At 55.0% G+C, this 18758-nt stretch overlaps 1 protein-coding gene and 1 long non-coding RNA gene across 2 annotated transcripts in view; one reads left to right on the forward strand and one right to left on the reverse strand.

Moving 5' to 3' along the window:
* The window catches only part of EDEM1 (ER degradation enhancing alpha-mannosidase like protein 1), a 23047-nt gene extending 8588 nt beyond the window's left edge, over nucleotides 1-14459 (reverse strand). Inside the window, exons 1-8 of the mRNA XM_016133154.2 lie at nucleotides 13952-14459; nucleotides 10708-10780; nucleotides 8001-8104; nucleotides 6716-6887; nucleotides 5550-5733; nucleotides 3646-3820; nucleotides 2310-2430; nucleotides 1697-1867 (exon numbers count right to left, since the gene is read on the reverse strand). Coding sequence (XP_015988640.2) covers nucleotides 1697-1867; nucleotides 2310-2430; nucleotides 3646-3820; nucleotides 5550-5733; nucleotides 6716-6887; nucleotides 8001-8104; nucleotides 10708-10780; nucleotides 13952-14412 — 1461 coding nt within the window. The 5' untranslated portion in view covers nucleotides 14413-14459. The remainder of the gene's footprint in view (nucleotides 1-1696; nucleotides 1868-2309; nucleotides 2431-3645; nucleotides 3821-5549; nucleotides 5734-6715; nucleotides 6888-8000; nucleotides 8105-10707; nucleotides 10781-13951) is intronic.
* A 313-nt stretch (nucleotides 14460-14772) lies between these two features.
* On the forward strand, nucleotides 14773-17654 carry LOC118601601. Its single transcript, XR_004950352.1, has 2 exons — nucleotides 14773-14891; nucleotides 16218-17654. It is a non-coding gene; the product is annotated as an uncharacterized LOC118601601 (long non-coding RNA).
* Nucleotides 17655-18758: the final 1104 nt, after the last annotated feature.

Here is an 18758-nt window from a genome sequence, read left to right on the forward strand (position 1 = left end):
TCTCTCTTGCCCTGGAACTCTCTAGAACCTCAGCTTCAGGCGCAGAGAAACAGGACCTCGCCCCTATGCCCCTCGCAGCACTGCGAGGAAAGGGGGACAGGGACAGAAGACTCAGAGTCCCTACAGCAGGCGGCCCTCCGCCTGCCTGATCGCCCCAAGAGCTCAGTCCTTGGGGAGCTTCCTCTACTGTCACCTGCTCTTAGATGGTTTTGTTACGAAAAAAAAAAAAAAAATTCTCGGGGAAGATGAGACTTTACCCCACAAAGAGTTTAAAAGCTGGGGATCGTCCTTAATTCACACCTACTCCGACTTGCTGCAGCGAAAGCCAAGCGTGGGGGTGGCTGAGTGTGGAAGGAGCAGGGGTCGGGGGGCGGCGGGGGGCAGGGGCCACGTGGTGAAGCGGGGGCCTCTCTGGAATCTAAGAACAGAGTCAACGCGAGGGAGACGCTGCACACAGGAAAGGAGCGGAGACAGGAAGGAGGGGCATCAGCCCCCTGGCTGCAGACGAGGCTGGGGGGGGCTGGGGAAGGGGCTCGGGGCTCGGCAGTGCCAGGCGCGCGGTCCCGGGGCGAGCCCGGCCGGACTGCGCTGTGCTTGGGGGTGGCCGGAGGGCAGCGCCTCCTCGCTGCAGATGTCGCCTGAAGCCCCCGAGGCCTCGCTGCAGGCCTGAGGACGGGGACCAGGACTGGGACCAGCTTTGCTGGATTGCTCCCTTTTTCCTCTAGAAGCGAATGACAAGGATTCAGTATTAGAAAAGTATTAAATAAACCTAAGCCGCGGCACTAACCCCAGCGCCAACCTCAAGAAAGTCGGGATGTCCTTGCCGTGACCTGCCCGGCTGCACGGAGCCGGGGTCTCGGGAGCTGGGTGCCCGTGCTGCCGGGTGACGAGGACGCTCAGTGTGCAGATACGTGTGGCAGGCACAGGGGACCGTATCTGCCCTCGACTACGGGGATGAGACTTCGCAGTTAAAGTGACAGTCTCTCCGGCTAGAACGTCATTTCACAAAAGACGAACACTGTGTTTTTTAAGCATTAAACAAAAAGAGGCATTCGGGTGAACCCCGGACGATTTCCTTTACAATCAAGAAAGAGAGTTTTTCTGTCTGAATAATTATGACACAGACCCGAGTTCCACAGTACATGGAACTGCACCCAAAATGAGTTCTTTGGTCGAATAACTTGGGGAAACACTGAGTACCAGGTCGACCCTGACTATAAGGAGAGACATAAGCCCTGTAGTGAAAAGACATTCGGTTCACAGAACACCAGGTAAAAAAACGTTCGCGAGTTCGGCAGGACATGGCGGAGCGAGAGACGCGCCTGGATCTCTCCCCTTGAAACATACGCTGAACATCTAAACCTCGACGGAAACACCCGACGTGCACGGCGGCAGGTCGGGGCGCGGGATCTGCCCGCAGGGCTGGCGGACGGCGGGCGAGCTAACTCCGGAAGAGCCCGAAGCCATGCCGCTGACCCCGTCAGAATTCCCGATTTTGGGGTTTGTCAAAACTGTTAGGCCACTCTCATTTCACACTTAGGTTAACTAAATGGTCCAGTTAAATAAAAAGGTCGCGTGACCGCGGACGCCGTCCCTGTCCTGTGGAAGTGTGAGTGACACTGACATGGAGAATGTGGACGGGCGGCCACCCTGCCTCAGTCCCCGCCCCCCGCCGCCCAGCAGGCGCCCCCCGCACCTGGTACAGGAGATAGGTCGACTCCACCAGCTCCGGCCTCAGCGGGTAGAAGAGCACGTCGGGCGCCTGCAGCTGCCAGTTGAACCTCTCGGGGAGCGCCCCGTACCGCTTCCAGATGGCGTAGTAGAAGGCGTGCAGGCAGATGGCGTCCTCCACGTCGCCCATGAGGACCTGCGGAGGAGGCGCGGGTCCCCGGGCTGCTGCCTTTCCCAGAGTGGCAAGACGGGACATGAAGGCTCTCCCTCCACCCGCCCCACTCCCCCGGGTCGGAGGCAAAACCAACCCCAAAGCAGAGACCCGGACCGAGGGCCGGCTGCCCGACTGGCTGTCAGTGTGGGCGGATGTGAGTGGCATGGGACAAGGGTGAGCTGTGCTCAGGAACAGGAAGAGAAGGCCAAGCGAGGGCGGCGGGGGGTCACCCACGAAAGACCCGCGGCCACTGTTCGGGCTCTGTGCTTATTTACTATGGCTCTGTCCGATGTCCTGGGCACTAACTCCCCACATGGAACAATCCAGACATACTGTCTACAACCTCCCAGATGCAAAGGAGCCGAGAGGCCTGGACACCTTGAGGCTCCCACAAGAGCTCTGCGCGGCGACGCGGGGCGGGTACCTGCAGCCCGGGGAAGAAGGCCTGCAGCGAGTCGATCCACGTGTTCATCAGCTGCCCGCTGAACATGTTCACGTTGACGTACAGCGGGGGGTCCCCTTCTCCCTCGTTGCAGGCTTCCCGGCTGAGGCCCAGCATGGGGCGAGGGAGAGAGGAAAGGTCACCGGCTGCCTGGCTGTCCCTGCGGGCAGCCTGGCTCTTTCTGCACAAGGAGGAGGCTCTTCTCCCAGAAGCTCCCACAGAGGAGCCGCAGAGCAGAGGGCAGAGGCCGCTACTCGGTTCGCTTCAGGGCTCTAGGTACAGACGACCGGCCTCTGGCCAGGCGGCCGGTCAGCGGGGCACGGCACTCACGCGGGGGCCCCCACGGCGGCCAGCGTGGCCATGGGTCCAGGAACTCCTGTCCTGCAGGAAGCTCAGGAACCACACCCACAGTGACCACTTCATGTGCGAAAGTGCACAAAGAAAGGCCTCGGGGGGGAGGTGACAACAGGTGGAAGCCACCGCGGCCGCCACTGGACAGTGAGAAGCAGCTGATGCTGTTTCAGACAGAAGGGAAAGCGGTAACTGCCCCTCCTCTCCTCAGGTACAGTGACCGATCCTAACAATTCTTTGGGAAGTAAAAGAATCAAAATAACTCAATAATTGTCCTGTGTTGTAGCTCTATCTACAATGGAAGCCACAGGTAAACACAGGGAGGTGTCACTCCTCACAGTGGCCGGTCTCCAAGACGGCGCCCGGGACCCCCGCCGCTCGGCAGCCAGGCCCCCGTGGAGTCTCCCCGCTCACTGTATCAGGGTCCGTCTGTGTGACCGAGACAGGCAGAGTGCTGGTTCGTCACTCTGAGACTAGGTCACAGAGGTACGTGGCTTCCAGTTTGGTCTGTTTCTCAGATCACTCGCTTGGGGCAAAGCTGCCACGAGCCGCTTACCAAGAGGCCCAAGGAGCTGAGACCTGCGGCCAGCAGCCAGTGGGTGGGTGAGGCCTGCCAGTCCCACGGGCATGAGCTGCGCAGTGCGTCCTCTGGCCCCAACCGAGCCTCGACATGGCTGTGGCCTGAGGACAACCTCGTGAGACCCTGATCCGCTCAGCGGCTCCCGGCTTCCCGTCCCTCGGAAACTGTGTGACACACTGTTGCTTTACACACTAGGTCTGGGGGTGATGTTACGCAGCAGGAGATAGCTGACACACCTCTTCACCCACAAAAGACTGACAACAACTGAAGGGCGGTTGGGTGACGGCAGAGACCAGTGGGCCCTGCGGTCCACGCTGTGAAATGCGCGAATGTTTCTGAATGCATCTGCCGGCCCCACAGGCGGTCAGAGATGCTAAGGGGACCTACCCTCGTCTCAGGTAGCTCTGAATACTCTGATATGCAGCATTAAACATTTCCAGGTCTTCTTTTTCTCCAAAGAGAATGTAGGATTTCAAGAGGTACTCGTAGAAAGAGTCCAGTCCGGCTCCCAGGCCGCTCTGCTTCCCGACCCAGCGGCCGGTCTGAATGTCCACAACGTTGCCTGTGAAGACAAACAGCAGGTCGGTGGCCGCTCTCCGTGGGGCGGGCAGGCCTCCTTCCGCCGCCCGCTGCACGTCGCCGCCCGGGGCCTTGTAGGGAGAGGCGGGCAGGCGCTGTCAGCGCTCACAGCAGCAGGGACGGCCAGGAGACCCCTCTGAGAACGTGGCGCTTAACCACCGACGCGGGGGAAATGTTCGACGCAAAAGAAAAACAGGCTGTCATCCCGCTTTTCCAGAGGGACAGTGCATTTCAAGAGCCAAGAGCGTTTACAGCTAGCTCAGTACTGCCATTCCTAGGAATTTATCCTAAAAAATGTTAAGCATTATGTTGTTCATCAGGTAATTATAAGTTACATAGTTTACATTATCTGTAAAATGAAAAAAAAAAAAGCCCAGAAATCATCCGGGTACCCAACGCCAGAAGAGGTTAATGGACTATCATGAAGATTTTAAAGACGATTAATATGAAAACGCCTGCGTGGTTGCCCGACGTAAAGCGGAATAAAAACGTTTATTTGCACTGTGATTTGTAAGCATGGAAAAGCTGTGCGCGCCAGGCTGAAGAGCCTGTGGAGAACGTCAACGCTGCCGGTTTGGAGCGACGCCGGTCGAGCACTCAGTGATGATGGGGTGATAATTCTGGTGACTCTTACAAATTTTTACCATTGTTAAACACAACTAATTTGTGACTAAATTTAAGAACTTGAGGAATAATCAAAAATCACTTTTAAAAAATGGTGCTTTTGCAATGGCACTAAGACTTCGTGACAACCAATCAAGTTACTTCCCAGGGACACGAAGAGAATATTCCTCAATGCCACACACACAGTTCTATGAAGTAAAAACTCATTTTTAAATAACATCTGAGCTAGCCAAATACTGACAACCGCCGAAGATGAATGGTGGGTGTACGGAGGTTCGTTACTCATTATACTTCCTGCCTACTTTCATATACTTGAAATTTTCCATAATTTTTTAAGTAACATCTGGAAATAACAAACCCACCTAATGTAGGTTTAATCTGGGTTTCCTGTCTACAGCTGATCCCTGAACAAGGCAGGGAGGGGTCGGGGGCGCCGATGCCCCTGCAGATGAAAATCCACAGAGAACTTTGGACTCCCCCAAACTTAACTACGAACAGCCCACTGTTAACTGGAATCCTTACCTATAACATAAACAGTCAATTTACACTACCTGTCATGTGATATGTATTATATATTAATTACATTCTTACAATAAAGTAAGCTCAAGAAAAAAATGTTAAGTCATGAAAAAGAAAAAAATATATCTACAGAATTTATGGGAAAAAAGATCCGCAACAGTTCGAACCCGTGTTGCTGGAGGGTCAACTGCGTTGCCGTGCGCCTGGATTTTTAAAAGGAGAAAGGCCCTCTGCCAGTGACAAGTCCCTCTGCTTAGAGCCTGATACTAAAGCAACACAGTCTGCCTCAGAGGCAGCTAATTTTATCAGCCGTTACGTCTGGGTGGGACATAACTTGGGGGACTCAAATCAGGCAGCCTGGAAGAGCAGGCAGTTCCTCTCCCCATCGAACCCTACGCCGCCCTCTACGCGGAAGTCACAGGAGGAAACTGGACACAGCCCGCACGGAGGGCCGCCCTCTGAGCTGTCAGTTTTCAGAAGTGACATACGAGAAAGGAGACCCCCGAGAGGCAGGAGCCCCCGAGAAAACAGAGGACAGATGCGGTGCCGAGGGCGAGGCGCCACCCCACCTAATAATCCCGTGTCGTTGCTCCGGAGGCTCCAAAGGGCTTTCACGGCTCGCCGGGCCACCCACTCGAACGTGGAGTCCCCCAGCAGTCGGCTCAGGATCCCAAACTCCACCAGGAGGGAGCCGGCTCCCGCCGTGCACGTCTCATTATTGCTGTCAGGAGGAACGCCTGTCTTTAGATTCACCTGAGGACAGGAAGAGACAGAGGATTCATGGCGAAACCCAAGGGACCCGCAGGGCTGCTATGCGGAGCTCGGGGACCACATCACTGCGGCTCGAGTCACGCTCACTCCCGCCTCCTGCTTCACACCCAAGGTGCGGACGGGCATTTCAAAGACACAGCAGGACGGGGAGGACACCAGAGCCTCGTCTCATTAGTCTCATTAATTAAAGCTCGTCTTAGGGGAACCATCACAGGGCTGTTCGCAAGCCCGCCTCTTTCCAGCAGCTTCTCTCCGCGGTCACGCAGCACCGGCCTTTGGCAGGAGAGGCGAGGGGCCAGCTGTGGCATCACCTACACGGCTCTAAGTGAGCTACTAGGGACTCAGTCCTGCTCAGCGAACACACACAGATCTCGGTCTGGGAGAGAAAGGAGAAGACGGCCAGGCCCGGACAAGCTGCTCCCCCGCTCTGGCGCTGTGGCCTGGCCAGCGTCCACTGGTTGCCTGAAAGGCTGACTCAATTCCCAGGGGAGCTCTAGGCTCAAATCCATGTCACAAGGACGTCATCTTACTCCAGACCTTGCATTTAAATCAGCAGCTAATGTGCTGGTCTGTGCGGGCTTTATCCGCAACAGCCACAGGAAGCAATGAGAGGACATTCGCCGAGCTCCTACGAGTCACGGAGGTCCCTGGGGGAATGCACCCAAGTCAGAAATACGGACAGACCGCCGTGCTGTTTTGCAGCGGGAGGGGGGGTCTGAGTTCCACACGTGAAGGGGCTCAGGAATACTGCGCGCAGCGACAGAGCTCCCTCCTTAAGGGGAAGGTTTAAAGCGACTGCATCGCTGTGTGCCCAGCACGCAGAAGGTGCTCAGTAGATACTAAATGATTAAAAACCACTAAGGTCACATTCAGGGACACGGCTTCCCCCACCGCCCCAACGCCCTTCGGCCCCGGTCCTCCCCCCACACCCGGACGCCGGCGACCGCGAGGCCGGTCTGCCTACCCGCGGGTAGGGAATGCCCGTCCTGGTGTTCTCGAAGGCGGGGAGGAGCCGCACGGCCAGGTCGTGAGCCATGTGCAGCAGCTCGTTATCATAGTCCTGGATGGTCATGTCGCCGAAGGGCTGCTTGGAGTCAGTTATTATTCTGTGGGCAGAGAGGAGGCTCCCCAGGACCCTAACGACAGAAAGAACACGGGGAAGATGAAATCGCATTGGCTGGAGATGCGCGCAGCCCGGCTCGGGAGCGCAGCCGCCGCCGCGGGCTTCGGGTGGACGCGGAGCTGCCCGGGAGCAGGGACGGGGCCTGGCAGCTTCCGCAAGGTCTCTGCGGCCCGCACAGTAACACCTGGTTCTCGGTCGGCCATGTCGCCGAGAGGAAGACAGAGGCCATCAATCTGGGGCCCCCGAGAACACCCCGCAGGAAGCAGTCTCGACTATCGCATCTGAAGGGCGGGCACCCGTCACTCAGAATAAATGGCACCCTTCAGCACCAATAGATTGCTCTGAATTTCTCTCACTGAGGGGAAAAACTTAGCTGAATAAGAAACAGAAAAGGGAAGGACAGCGCACACTGAGTAGCTTCTGCACTATGGCCGCCAAGCAGCTGGGGGACCCTCCGACCTCCAGCCGAGAGGCGGGGTGAGGAAGAGAAGAGCACCTACTCAGAGGCCGGAGGCCCCCAACTGAGATCTATGTCCTCGAGGGGCCACGAATTCGTGTCCCGCTCCGATGATCTCAAGTGGACTATGACATTTTCAGAACGAACGTTTTCGTAATTTCAACTAAATGTTACTTCTAAAATGTTACATACTAATACAATTTTTAGAAAGTTTAAATAAGGAAAACTGTCACAATATATCAAGCAAAAAAAGGCAACACATCAAACTGGGAAGGGACATGAGCCTGACACACCAGGCGGACACACACCAGGAAAAGCCCCGGGGCTGGGTGGCCCCTGTGGGTGGCAGGGGTGGGGACTTCCATTCCCTTCAGGAACTTGCAGGGGTTTCTCGAGGACACAGCGAAGGAAGGAAATGAGACCAGAAACGGAGGTTAACAGTGAACCTCTGCGTTAAGGGTCACCTCCCTGCCTCACACCTTCGTCAAAGTGTAAGCACGTCTGCTCAGTCCAAAACACAATCACTCTGACACGGCAATTGCTCCAGTTTTGACAAATCCACGAATGAAGAGGAAGAGTAGCCAGTCTACACAGACCCTCCCTGCGACCCCATGGCCGGGAGACCCCGCGCACAGAGGAGACCCTCCCTCCATTTCATGCACTATTTACCTTATCGTGGCTTCAAAGACTTGGACGGTGGAATCTTTGTCAAATGAAACCGTGTTGATCACTAACTTGACTGCTTTCTGGAACTCGGAGGAATTTCCCATTATCTTTAAAAAGAGGAAACGAACCGTCACGGTAGCCTGGAGCGGAACGGAGGCTGTAAGGTGGCGGGGCCGGGCCACGTCGCCTGAGTGCCTGCGTGTGCTTTGCCTCCCGTGGCAGCAGAAGCACGAAGGCTAGAAGAGCCCGGTTACCTCTCAGAGGACATTCCAGGACAGATGGCGAACCACGTCCTCTGACTCAAGACCCCTATCTCCAAATGGCAGAACTGTGAAAATGACCCCTCGTGAACTCGTTCATCCCCCTCGTCCTAGCTGGAGCCAAGAAACTCCTGAGACGAGTGAGAACAAATCCAGAAACGGAAGACACAGAAATGGGACCTTCCCTCTGCTCCTCAGATAAACGGGGAGCGTGGGTGTTTGGCTCCTCGGAGACCCACGCATCTCAAAAATGACTTGTTGCTTGTTACCCAGACGTCTGTCTAAACCCTTTGCAAAGCAGAAGTATTACCTTTTGGAGCATAGTTCATAAAACCAGTGACATTCAAAACAAAATGTAACAATCAGCTCTGTCCTTTTTACAAAGTGATTAGAACTATGATTCCTACTTTGGATTAACCTGAATGGAAATGCTTTCGGGGTCTTCAAAATTTGATGACAAACCTGGGACTATAATGACATCGTGAGGGCGCACACGCGTGCGTGCGCGCGCGCGCGCGCGCACACACACACACACACACACACGCAAAACAAGCACGATTTCATCAGGTCCGCCTCGTCGCGAGAGCGTATTATTTCCTAGCATTTACTGGTCTGGTGCACTTCCCCGCCCCATCGCTATTTCCTGTAGCACGGAGCAGGCACAGACAGATGTCTCTTTTCTGGCTTTCAGCTCTTTCTTTGTAAAAGATTACACAACAGCGCTGCCAGCTGCGTCTCGGGCCAGGACGTCGCGCTCTTCCGAGAGTTTCTGCAGCACATCTGTGAGAATCTGTTTCAAACGTTGCTAAGAGAAACCTCCAGAGAAGTGAGGCCTAAAAAATACGTCTGAAGTGCGAACAAGCACAGGCCGGATACCGTGCCATGAAAACCACAGAGCCGCGTTTCCTCGCAGATGCTCGCCAGCGCCCGTGTCTGCTGATCTGACCCCACCTCGGGAGGAGGGAAGAGGAAGCCGGCAGCTGCAGCGCCGCCCGGTCACTGACACGCCAGTCACAACAGATAAGCAGGCTGGGAAAGCACTCGCCCGGGCTTCAGAAAGGCCAGACTGGGCAGGAGAGGCAGGGAGGGCTCTGCAGATGGGACTCCCGTGCCCTGCGGCCGCCCCTGGCTGCGGCCGACTGCCTCCCGCCTGCCGGTTCCCAGGACGCTGCCCTGGAAATGCTGGGTGGGGGAAGGGATGTCTGGACACACGTTTGCACTCCAGCGTGTCAGGGAGCCGAGGACCGGAGACGAGGCCCTGCACTTGATGAGCGTGGCCGGGGGACAAAAAGACGACGGGGCAGAGAGCTCAGGCGAGAGGGGCGGCCGCGGCCGCGTGGGAGTCTTGTTCTGAGCGACATCTGTGGGCTGAGTCAGCCTCTGTCACCTTCCACAAGCCGGATCTCGTCTGGCCGAACGGACTCGTCTGGGCACATTTCGATCGGTGACGGTGGCTGCCAAGGTGCGGAAGCTATGACTCCAGGAGGAGAGGCTGGGAGCCTGAACTGCTCCGCAGCTCCGGCCTGGCACAAGGAAGCGCGCGCGGGCTGCCCACCGGGCCGTGGGGAAGGTGGCGCACCTTCTCAAGCTCCTCCCAAGTTCTAGAAATTCCACCACCAGCGAGGTGCTGGGCCATGGCGATGCCCACTCAGCCAGCGTTACCCAGCTCGCTCCCGACGCTCGGAGCTCTTCTAGGGAAAGTTAAAAGAACTACTACAGTGAGAATTTTCCATCGGTAAAGGCTTGCTGCACAGTGAAGGGGAGAGGGTTTTAAAATGCTGTGCTGGGGTCCAGTCCCCTGGGAGCTGCATGACAGCAGAGGTCAGGGCACACTTCCCGGCCTGACGCTGAGCCTCTGCCATGGAGCTCACTGCTTGCCACGGCTCCTGCCAACCTGGTCTAAGGTCTCCCGCCAAAGCCCCGGAGCCGGCGGGGGGACCAGGCGTGCCGAGGCGAAGCCCAGTGCACAGGGGGCAGTGTCCCAGGGCATAGGGCAGCAAGCGGAAGCGGGGTCACGGAGAGGGTCCCCGCACGTGCTTGCGGGCCGGCAGCTGGATGGTATTTCAGGGGACATGCCGACCCTGACTTCTCGCCTTTCACTTCTGAGATCTTCTTTTTATTGCTGTGAAAGTCTTCGGTAATCGTAAAATGGAATGAAGTGCTCTTTTGATTCTTTTAGGGAGTAAAATCGTAGGAAACTGGGAGAAAAACAGGTCCCCCCCAAACGATCACACCTTTTCCATTTTTTTAGGGGGAATCACATTTCTTCTCATTCTACCTTCGAGGCCTGTCTTGCTCTCGGCAGTAAGGTCATTAAAACAAGCAACATTTGCCAAAGCCAGAAACATACAGAGCGCAAGGTTTCTTGGAACTGTCACCCCTGGCAGGAACCAGGGGTTGCCGACTCCACGACGTCTTAATTTTAAGACATGGTAAGGCCGAACACTTACTGCAAGAGTGTCTAACGCATCCACGAGGGTCAGCGAGTAATTCCCTAGCACGTCATTGATGTTCAGATTTGAACTGGAAAAAAATAAAAAACAATTAAAATTAAACAAAGGCACTTTATTTTCAAAGAGAAAAGACAGTAAAACTCAACGCCCATTAGAAACTAAAATTGCTGGCAACTCTTATTTATTCAGGGACTAGTTGGGGTGGATCAATGTGGCAAAGGTCTTTTTCTCTTTCACAAGTCACAGTTTCTGTATCACAGTTTCTGTAGTGTCCTTAAGCAGAACCGAGACACAGAACAGCCAAGACACAACAGGACGTCAGGAGACGGTGAACGAGACTCGTCTGCCACCTCTGAGATACACTTTTGTCACCTTAAACAATCCCTCCGTCCAGCTTCAAACAGCTCTGATTTTGAAATCATTACGAATGAAAAAGGAGAGAGACCCCGTCCGTCGTGTGACCTGCCCATAAAACTCCAATGTGGAAATCAGACACCCCAGCCAGCTACACATAAAAAGCAGCAAATACCGTCTGTCACAGACTCAGCGTCACTCACATGTCCTTTAGTTGGGGGAGTAAATTAACTGCTTCGTACTGTTTTTTCCCCGACGCCTCACCCCTCACCTCCACTGACTCTGGGACGTGTCTGAACGTTAGCCAGGCAGCGGCTGCGAAACTGTTCCTGCCCCGCCATCGACACCAGCTGCTCACTCTGAAACCACCTCAAGATGCCAACATGAGGCCTGCGACGCGGGGGAAGGCCCTCGGTCACTCTGACAGTCTTTCGGGACAATGACAGTGACAACCACCACTGCGTCTGCGAAGGGCAGGGAGGGAGCAACAGTGAACGCGCGACCGAGTCCGGTCTGACGAATCCTGGGGAGTTCGGTTATGCGTCGTCCATGTTTAAAGGTCGCGTATTTAAAGCCTGGAGGGACGGCCCCAGTTCCATTTTCAGCAATGGATTCACTGGTATTCGCGCATCTTCCGCCCAACTCTGAGACCACTTTATCGGCTCCTTGGCTCACTCTAACGAGTCCCTGGGTCACCGCCCTGTGGGCAGCGGCTCCCAGGCGCTCTGTGCCTTGGCCAGGGCAGGTGGGCCTCCTTTACGTTCACTGCACCTCCAGGTGAGATAATGCGACTAAGAAGGAAAGATACACACGTTTGCATCTACATTTTGTTTCTGGACTGTTTATATAGCATTCTACAGGCTACGTCACTCTATATTTTTAAAGTAAATCCTTAGAATACATTTGATAACAATCACTAGAACACTTTTGGTTTAAAAAATATCTGGAAGATTTTTATTACAGGCTATTTATTTTGGGGACGTAAATGTGCCCTGTTGTTTCAGAGCCAGAATGACAAAGCTCAGGTTCTAAACTTTCCTTGAAAATACTAAAGTCTCAGAGGAGTTAAGTTAAAGGGAAGAGAGTAAGAAAAATTAATCTTTCCACTCTTTGAGGAGCCCAGTGCGAAGACCTATTCAAGGCCACCACAAGCCCAGGCTCTTGCACCTCAAAGACACCGAGGTTTACCAACGACCTTCCCGAATGCCATCCCTCAATGGTACTAGCTCCGTCTTTACAGCAGCAACATACCTGTCGCACCGCAACCTGACCTCGACCTACCCAGAATGTTGCTGTGCAATCAAACCAAAATACTCGTCGGCTGACTTCACCCTGAAGCAAAGGCCCGTGCAGCCTGGACCCACCACGGGGACCAGCAAGCAAATCGCCTCGCTCGGGAGGGGCTCCAACCCTCGAGGGCTCGCAGGGTTAAGAAACGCACAGGAGTGTCACCAACTCACTCTCCAGGCCACCTGCCCCAACTGGAAAGCACTATCTACCACAAGCCCTCAGGTCCGGGCTGTGAAAGGAAGTCTGGGACCACCCTGAGGCGACAGGAAGGGCGGAGGCCGTGTTCACTCCCTTCTTGAAATCCCAAGGACGTTTGTGAGGAAATGTTAAGATCCAAAATACGTACTCGCACTTTGATTTCAACTATGTGAAAAATGGGCAGGAGCTGGCAGGGAAGATGAGTTAATTTCTACAATCTGGAAAGGCCCGGTAATTTTTTTCAAAATGTAAGAAATTTTTTTCTCAAAATGACTGAGATAGAAGTTACATTTAAACGTATAAATAGAGTAAGGTGTGGAAAATAAACTCATCATTTTCCTACAATTTTACAAAGGCCCAGGGCTTTCAAGTTAACCTGGAATGTAACTTCACATCACCAAAAATCGTGCTCTCGAACTGCAACTCAAGGCATAAATTTGTAGATAAACAAACCTCTTAGAAAACTCTTCAAGTTCCGTTAGTGTTTGGGCTTCCTCTTTAGACCCTAAGACTAGTGACCTTTCACCTGGCGAAGGGAAGTCCACGCCCTAAACAGCCAAGGCCCCCACAGGGACACTGAGCAGCCCACTGGCAGCTGTGGGACTGACCCAGAGGGAGGCAGTCCCCTCTCTGGCCTGACAGGGCTAATGACAAGGCACACCCTTCCCTTCGCTCTGCGTGGGAGGGCCTTAGCTGGGTGTGCTGTCCTCCTGGACTCTAGGTCCACAGCTGTGACACTTGAAGCTCAGCCTTCGCAAACGAGGCTGGTGGAAGGGGAGGGCGGGTGGTCCTTCCCTGACAGCCCTGCCACCAGAGTGGGGGGACTTATGGGTCAGGCGAGACAAGGCAACGACGTGCAGTCAACTCAGGGGCCAAGGAATCGCACCCCGAGCATCAGGCCCCCGAATCTGGGCCAGACCATCTGTTTCCCTTCCACTTGAGTACCGGCAGCCTAGGAAGCAGCCCCTGTGATGAAGGCTGTCGCCCCGCTCACACTCACTGGGTGGCTTCAGAGAAGTCCTCGCCCAGGGCCAGCTCCTGGATTTTTACATTTTTAGAGAAAAGCCTGGGGCTGGGGTGGAGGTAGGGAAGCGGACAGAGATGAAGGCCGGGTTTGAAACTGTGTTGAGGAGGGCTTTCCTTGTACTACACGCCCGCCTGACGAAGGGGCTGGAGCTGGGCGTCACCAGCTCCCCAAGCTATCCCTTGTCGGGGTCACGGTCCCTTCCGGGTTCTGGGGCTGTCGCTCTATCTGTAAAAGGCTGCGCAGAACAGCTGTCCCGCAGGTCAGAGGTTCCGGGAGAATGGAGGAGGGCAGCCCCCCGGCCCGACCACGCACCCCGAGCCCAGGGGGACCCCCGCAGGGCCCCGGAGGCCGGGAGCGGGGCGGGCTACTCACGGGTCCCCGCGGTCCGGCCCTCGGCCGCGGCAGTGGATGGGGTTGAGCTCGTCCTGCGGGAAGGCGTGCGCCATGTAGTTGTCGTAGCCGAAGACGAACATGCCGCGCGCCAGGTCGCGCATCTGGGCGCGCAGCTGCGGCGGGAAGGCGCGGCTGTAGCGCCGCTCGTACTCGTCGCGGCCGCGGCCGCGGGCGCCCGGCACGTAGCCCCAGCGCGCGGCGCCGCACACGCCCGGCCGCGGCCGCCGGCCCTCGGCCCCGGCGCCGGGCGGCGGCAGCCACGGCGGCCGCGGCGCGGGGGGCGCCGCGCGCCCGAGGCCCCCCAGGCGCGGGAAGCCGAGGCCGAGCGGGAAGCGGCGCTGCGGGCCCGGGCCGGGCGCCAGCCCCAGCGCCAGCCACAGCACGCCGTGCAGGCCGAGCCGCAGCAGCAGCAGCAGCCCCAGCGCGAGCGCCCGTCGCATGGTGGCGCCGCGGGCATCGTCCTCCGGCGCGGGGCCTGCCGCCGGCCCGCGCCCGCAGGAACTCCCCGCTGACGCGCCCGGCCCCGGCCCATCGTCCCCCGCCCCCCGCGCCGCGGCCGCGCCGCCCGGGCCCCGCGCGCGCGCCCCGCCGCCCGGGATTGGCCGGGCCCCGAGGGGCGCGGCCGCCTCGCTCCCGCGCCATTGGCCGCCGCGCGGCCCCGCCCCCGGCCCCGCCCCTGGGCGGGCCGCGGCCCCGGGGCTGGCGTGGCGCGCCGCGGCCGCTCGGCGACGGAACTTCCAGCCAATGGGAACGCGGCACGGGAGCGGCCGCCGCGCGCCGGCGCCGGACGCCAGGCGGGACGTGGCCCCGGGCGGGTCGTGGCCCCGGGCCGCCCGGCTCCCCGCGCCGCGCGCTCCTCGCGCGGGGACCGCAGGAGGCCGCGCCCGCTGCGGGTTAGGGACGGTGACAGTTAAAGGACGTAAGGAGAGAGGAAGGAATGGGGCGTTTCTGGCGTAGCAAGGGCAGGGATTCCGACTTGACCGTCTGTGTATGGTGGGGGTGGGATGGTACCTTTGAGCGCAGGGCTGCACAAAACTGCATTCTTTTATGAGAATGCCCTCATTTGGGAGGTTCGCTCACGGTTGCTGTAAAACACGTGTCCCCAGGTCCTGCTCCAGCCCCGGGCAACTCCGGCGGAGGCGCCCGGGACGTGGGTAACAGGTGCTCTGCGGGGAGTCTTCGCATCAGAAAATACTGAGCTGGCGATTTTTCGCGGGGAGAGGTCAAGGCTGCCGCCACCACCGAATTGTTTTTATCGGATCTATTTAACTACGTGTCCCCTCCCACTGCCACCGTTACTCCCGTGCACCGCAGCGGTGACCTAACGGTCGAGGTGTGGGATAGACTCTGGGTCAGATCACTTTAGTAACCTCTGTAACTACTTCCTCTAAGAAGGTCGCCGATGACAGCTCTAAAGGACTAAGGCTTTCATGTGACCCCTCCACAGTTTAGGGGATTTGTTTCCTTTTATTTGCTTCATTTGAAAATGTCTGCTAAGCTTTGCCCTCCACAGGTGTGGACCATGTGCTTGTTATACTGAAGTCCCTGAAAAGCTTGGGGAGCGAGGCCTTAGGGGAAGCCCAAGCCAGAGATGAGCTCAGGGACCAACGAGGGGGATGACAGAGCTGTCATGTGACACACACATCCTGTTCTCAGGGGCAGGGGACTTTTTACAATACAGAGGAGTTATGGGGAAACAAGGAGCCCAAAGACATGTGATTATGACACCAGACAGCGGGCACACAGGGAGGCCCTTTTTGTTGGCAGAGCCTTATTCCTCCCCCAAATCCTGAGGGACAGCTCTGCCCAAACGTTACAAGGACAGAAACAGCCCGAGCCAGGGGCTCTTGTCTGCCTGGGTTCTGCTTTTTCTCCTCTGTGAAAGGCACCTAGGCACTCCACTGGAAGTCCAAGCTCAGTGCCTGACCCTGGACTTCCTTCCTCTGGCACACTGAAGGGGAATGTTAAGCTGTGGGTTGCATGTTTCCTTCCTAAGCTATTTTATCTTCAATTTCAAACGTTTTCAATGTGATCTCATCTCACAGTCAGCTGTAGAGCACATTGATGACAGTTCTTGTGCAGACGTTAGAGACAAACTAATAAAAATAAGTCTCTCTTCATAATCGGAGAAAACCATCCGAATCCTGAAAGATGCTTTTCCTGATAAAAGTGACAAGAGCTGCCATTTGCAGTACGTCTTGTGGTTTTCAAAATATTTTCACACGCGTTCTCGTTTTTTTCACAGAAAACTTTGTTCCACCAGCCGTAAGGGAAGACACCAGGTTGGGGGCTCAAGTTCTCAGAGCTGCTGCCCGGGTCCACCCCACTCTGGTCCTGGGGAATTTACTACAACCGGCTGGCCCTCAAAGCAAAGACGGCCCGGTCCCTCCCCTCGGCCCAGCCTCGCCGCAGCAATGATGCCGACATTGGTGCACAGACGAGGATTTTTAGGGGCCAGGTTCAGAAAATTGTTTCCTGCCCAAAAGGAAATGGAGCATCTTGTGCTGTCCTTTAGTTTAGACTAGGATTCCCCTCAAGGTAATGTGGCTGATAAGATGGGACGATACACACATCTAATCAGAAAACCCAGCCTTAAAAATCGACTACGAAACTTTGTGTGCGTGTGCGTGTGAGTGTGAGTGAGCAATAGGGATCTCTGCACGTAATCTCACAAGGGCATCAGGGGACTGATAGAACTGCAAAGCACTATGGTAAAATGGGGGTGGCAGGGTGGGGACACACAGAGACCACAGCCGACAGCCCAGATTCGGCGGTCTGATTGCCAGGGGTTTGAACCACAGCTCTGCCCTCGGAGTGACCTTGAGAAGTCACTTTAGTGCTTAGTGCATATGCCAGGTGTGAGAACTGAATTATTGAATGTACCTCGCACCCTCACAACGGTGCTACATACATAGGAGCTCTACTTATTACACTTGAACTCTAAACTTTTTAATAACCAGAGTCTAGTCAAAGGGCCTGGTACATATATATTTGAGGCCTGTTGAATTAAACTAAGCCCCTCCTAATTTCAAAGCACTATTGTAGGGGGAAAAATATGTCTAAGGAAACGGTATAATATAGGACGAGGGCTAAAACTTCACAGTCCAAGAACAGCCGAAAAAGCAGTGAGTCCTCAAATCTAATTCCAGTTCTGTTTAACTCAACCTGTTCCAGCTTCCACAAGTCAGCAAGTCACTGTCCTAAATCGCCGTGGTCTGGGGTTACGTCCCACAAGGTGATCCAAATTCAGTCTCCTTACTTTGACTGCAGAGGAGGTGACCTGAGTGACACGTTTCCCGGCGCCTTTGAAGATGTCCTCCATTTTCAGCGAACAGGCAGACATTCCTGTCCTCGGCCCCAGTCTGTGGGTCTGAGTGCGTGAAGCTATACGTGCACTAGGCCCCTCGACTGCAAGCCCAGGTGGAGGTTCCGGCCTGATGACCTTGATGGGCAGTCCCCAAGCTTCCTACGTTAAACACCAGAGTTAAACAGGTTCTTAAAAGGAGGGATTTTGCTACTCTAAGAAGTAACAAATAATTTATTACCCAAGGCAATAATGTAAAAAAATCAAGGGATGTAATGACTAAAGCTCTGAGTATTGCTTCATTCTGAAGCAAATATATACTTGCTTTAGAAAGGGGTGGGGATAAGCTTGAGCAAAAAAAAAAAAAAAAAAAAAAAAGGGAGATTACCTATAATCCCATTATTATGAGATTATCTTCTCCCAGAATTTGGAGAAGATCCAGCTCCAGAATTCAGGTAATATTTTCCCTCATTTCGGTAAGCTAAATTTCACATCTGGCTTCAAATGGAATTGTGTATTGTAGTCCTGCCTATTCGATGGGGAGAAATCCAGAAGTTTGTCAACACACAATGTTGGCAAGATACAGAGGACAGAGACTAGAAATAAAAACTGGTAGGTCTCCCTGAAGGCAATCTGGCAGTAATGAGCTTCAGTGCAAATGCATTTGCCCTTTGACCCAGACATGCTTCTGGGAATCGCTGTGCGTGTGCACAATGATTTATCGCGTTTACTGTTTATAAAAACGAATGTCTGCCGGAGGGGTCAGTTAAATAAGCCATGGGATCCCCACAGCGACAACCGCACGCAGTGGGGCGGGGGCCAGCTGCAGTGACAGGAATGAGGAACTCTGCGGATGCAGGGGAGAGCCACGTCCACGTCCGCGTGCTACCTTCCGTGTAAGAAAGTGGTTAAAAAAGAACAAGGCACACGCACATTTCTATTTGCGTTTCCCATTGTGTGTAAAGAAAACACTGGAAAGGTACTGACGTAAGGGTCACCTGTAAGGCCAGGTGGTGGCGGAGGGGTGGCTGCTCTGTCGTGGGAGGGATCGAGAGCTTTGTCTTTTTAGGTAGTTTCAGTTTTTGAATCATGTGACTTACCAGTAAAAATCGACTTACCCCCAAATTAATGGAATTTAGAAAAAAAGTGGTGAGCTTCCGTTCCCACTTCTAAGTGCTAAACCACTAAATAAAATGTAACAATTATCCACCAAGAATTGATATTCACCACTCCTGTGTCACACCTCGGCCCTTAGGTTACTGATGCTTCCAGAGAAAAATAGGAATTACATAAATTCTTAATTAACCCTTCTTTGAAGGGTGAGGAGCTGGCGCTTTAAGAAATTAGCCAGTGGTATGACAAATAACAGCAATTTCTCCTTACAGAATGATGCAGGGAAAGCAGTTATCTAGACAAAAATGATGGATTCTCTTAAAATGTAGAAACAGGATAGCTTATTATGTGATACAGATTGCATAAAAC

Source organism: Rousettus aegyptiacus, unplaced genomic scaffold (genome assembly GCF_014176215.1).
Source record: "Rousettus aegyptiacus isolate mRouAeg1 unplaced genomic scaffold, mRouAeg1.p scaffold_m13_p_4, whole genome shotgun sequence".
NCBI lineage: Eukaryota > Metazoa > Chordata > Mammalia > Chiroptera > Pteropodidae > Rousettus > Rousettus aegyptiacus.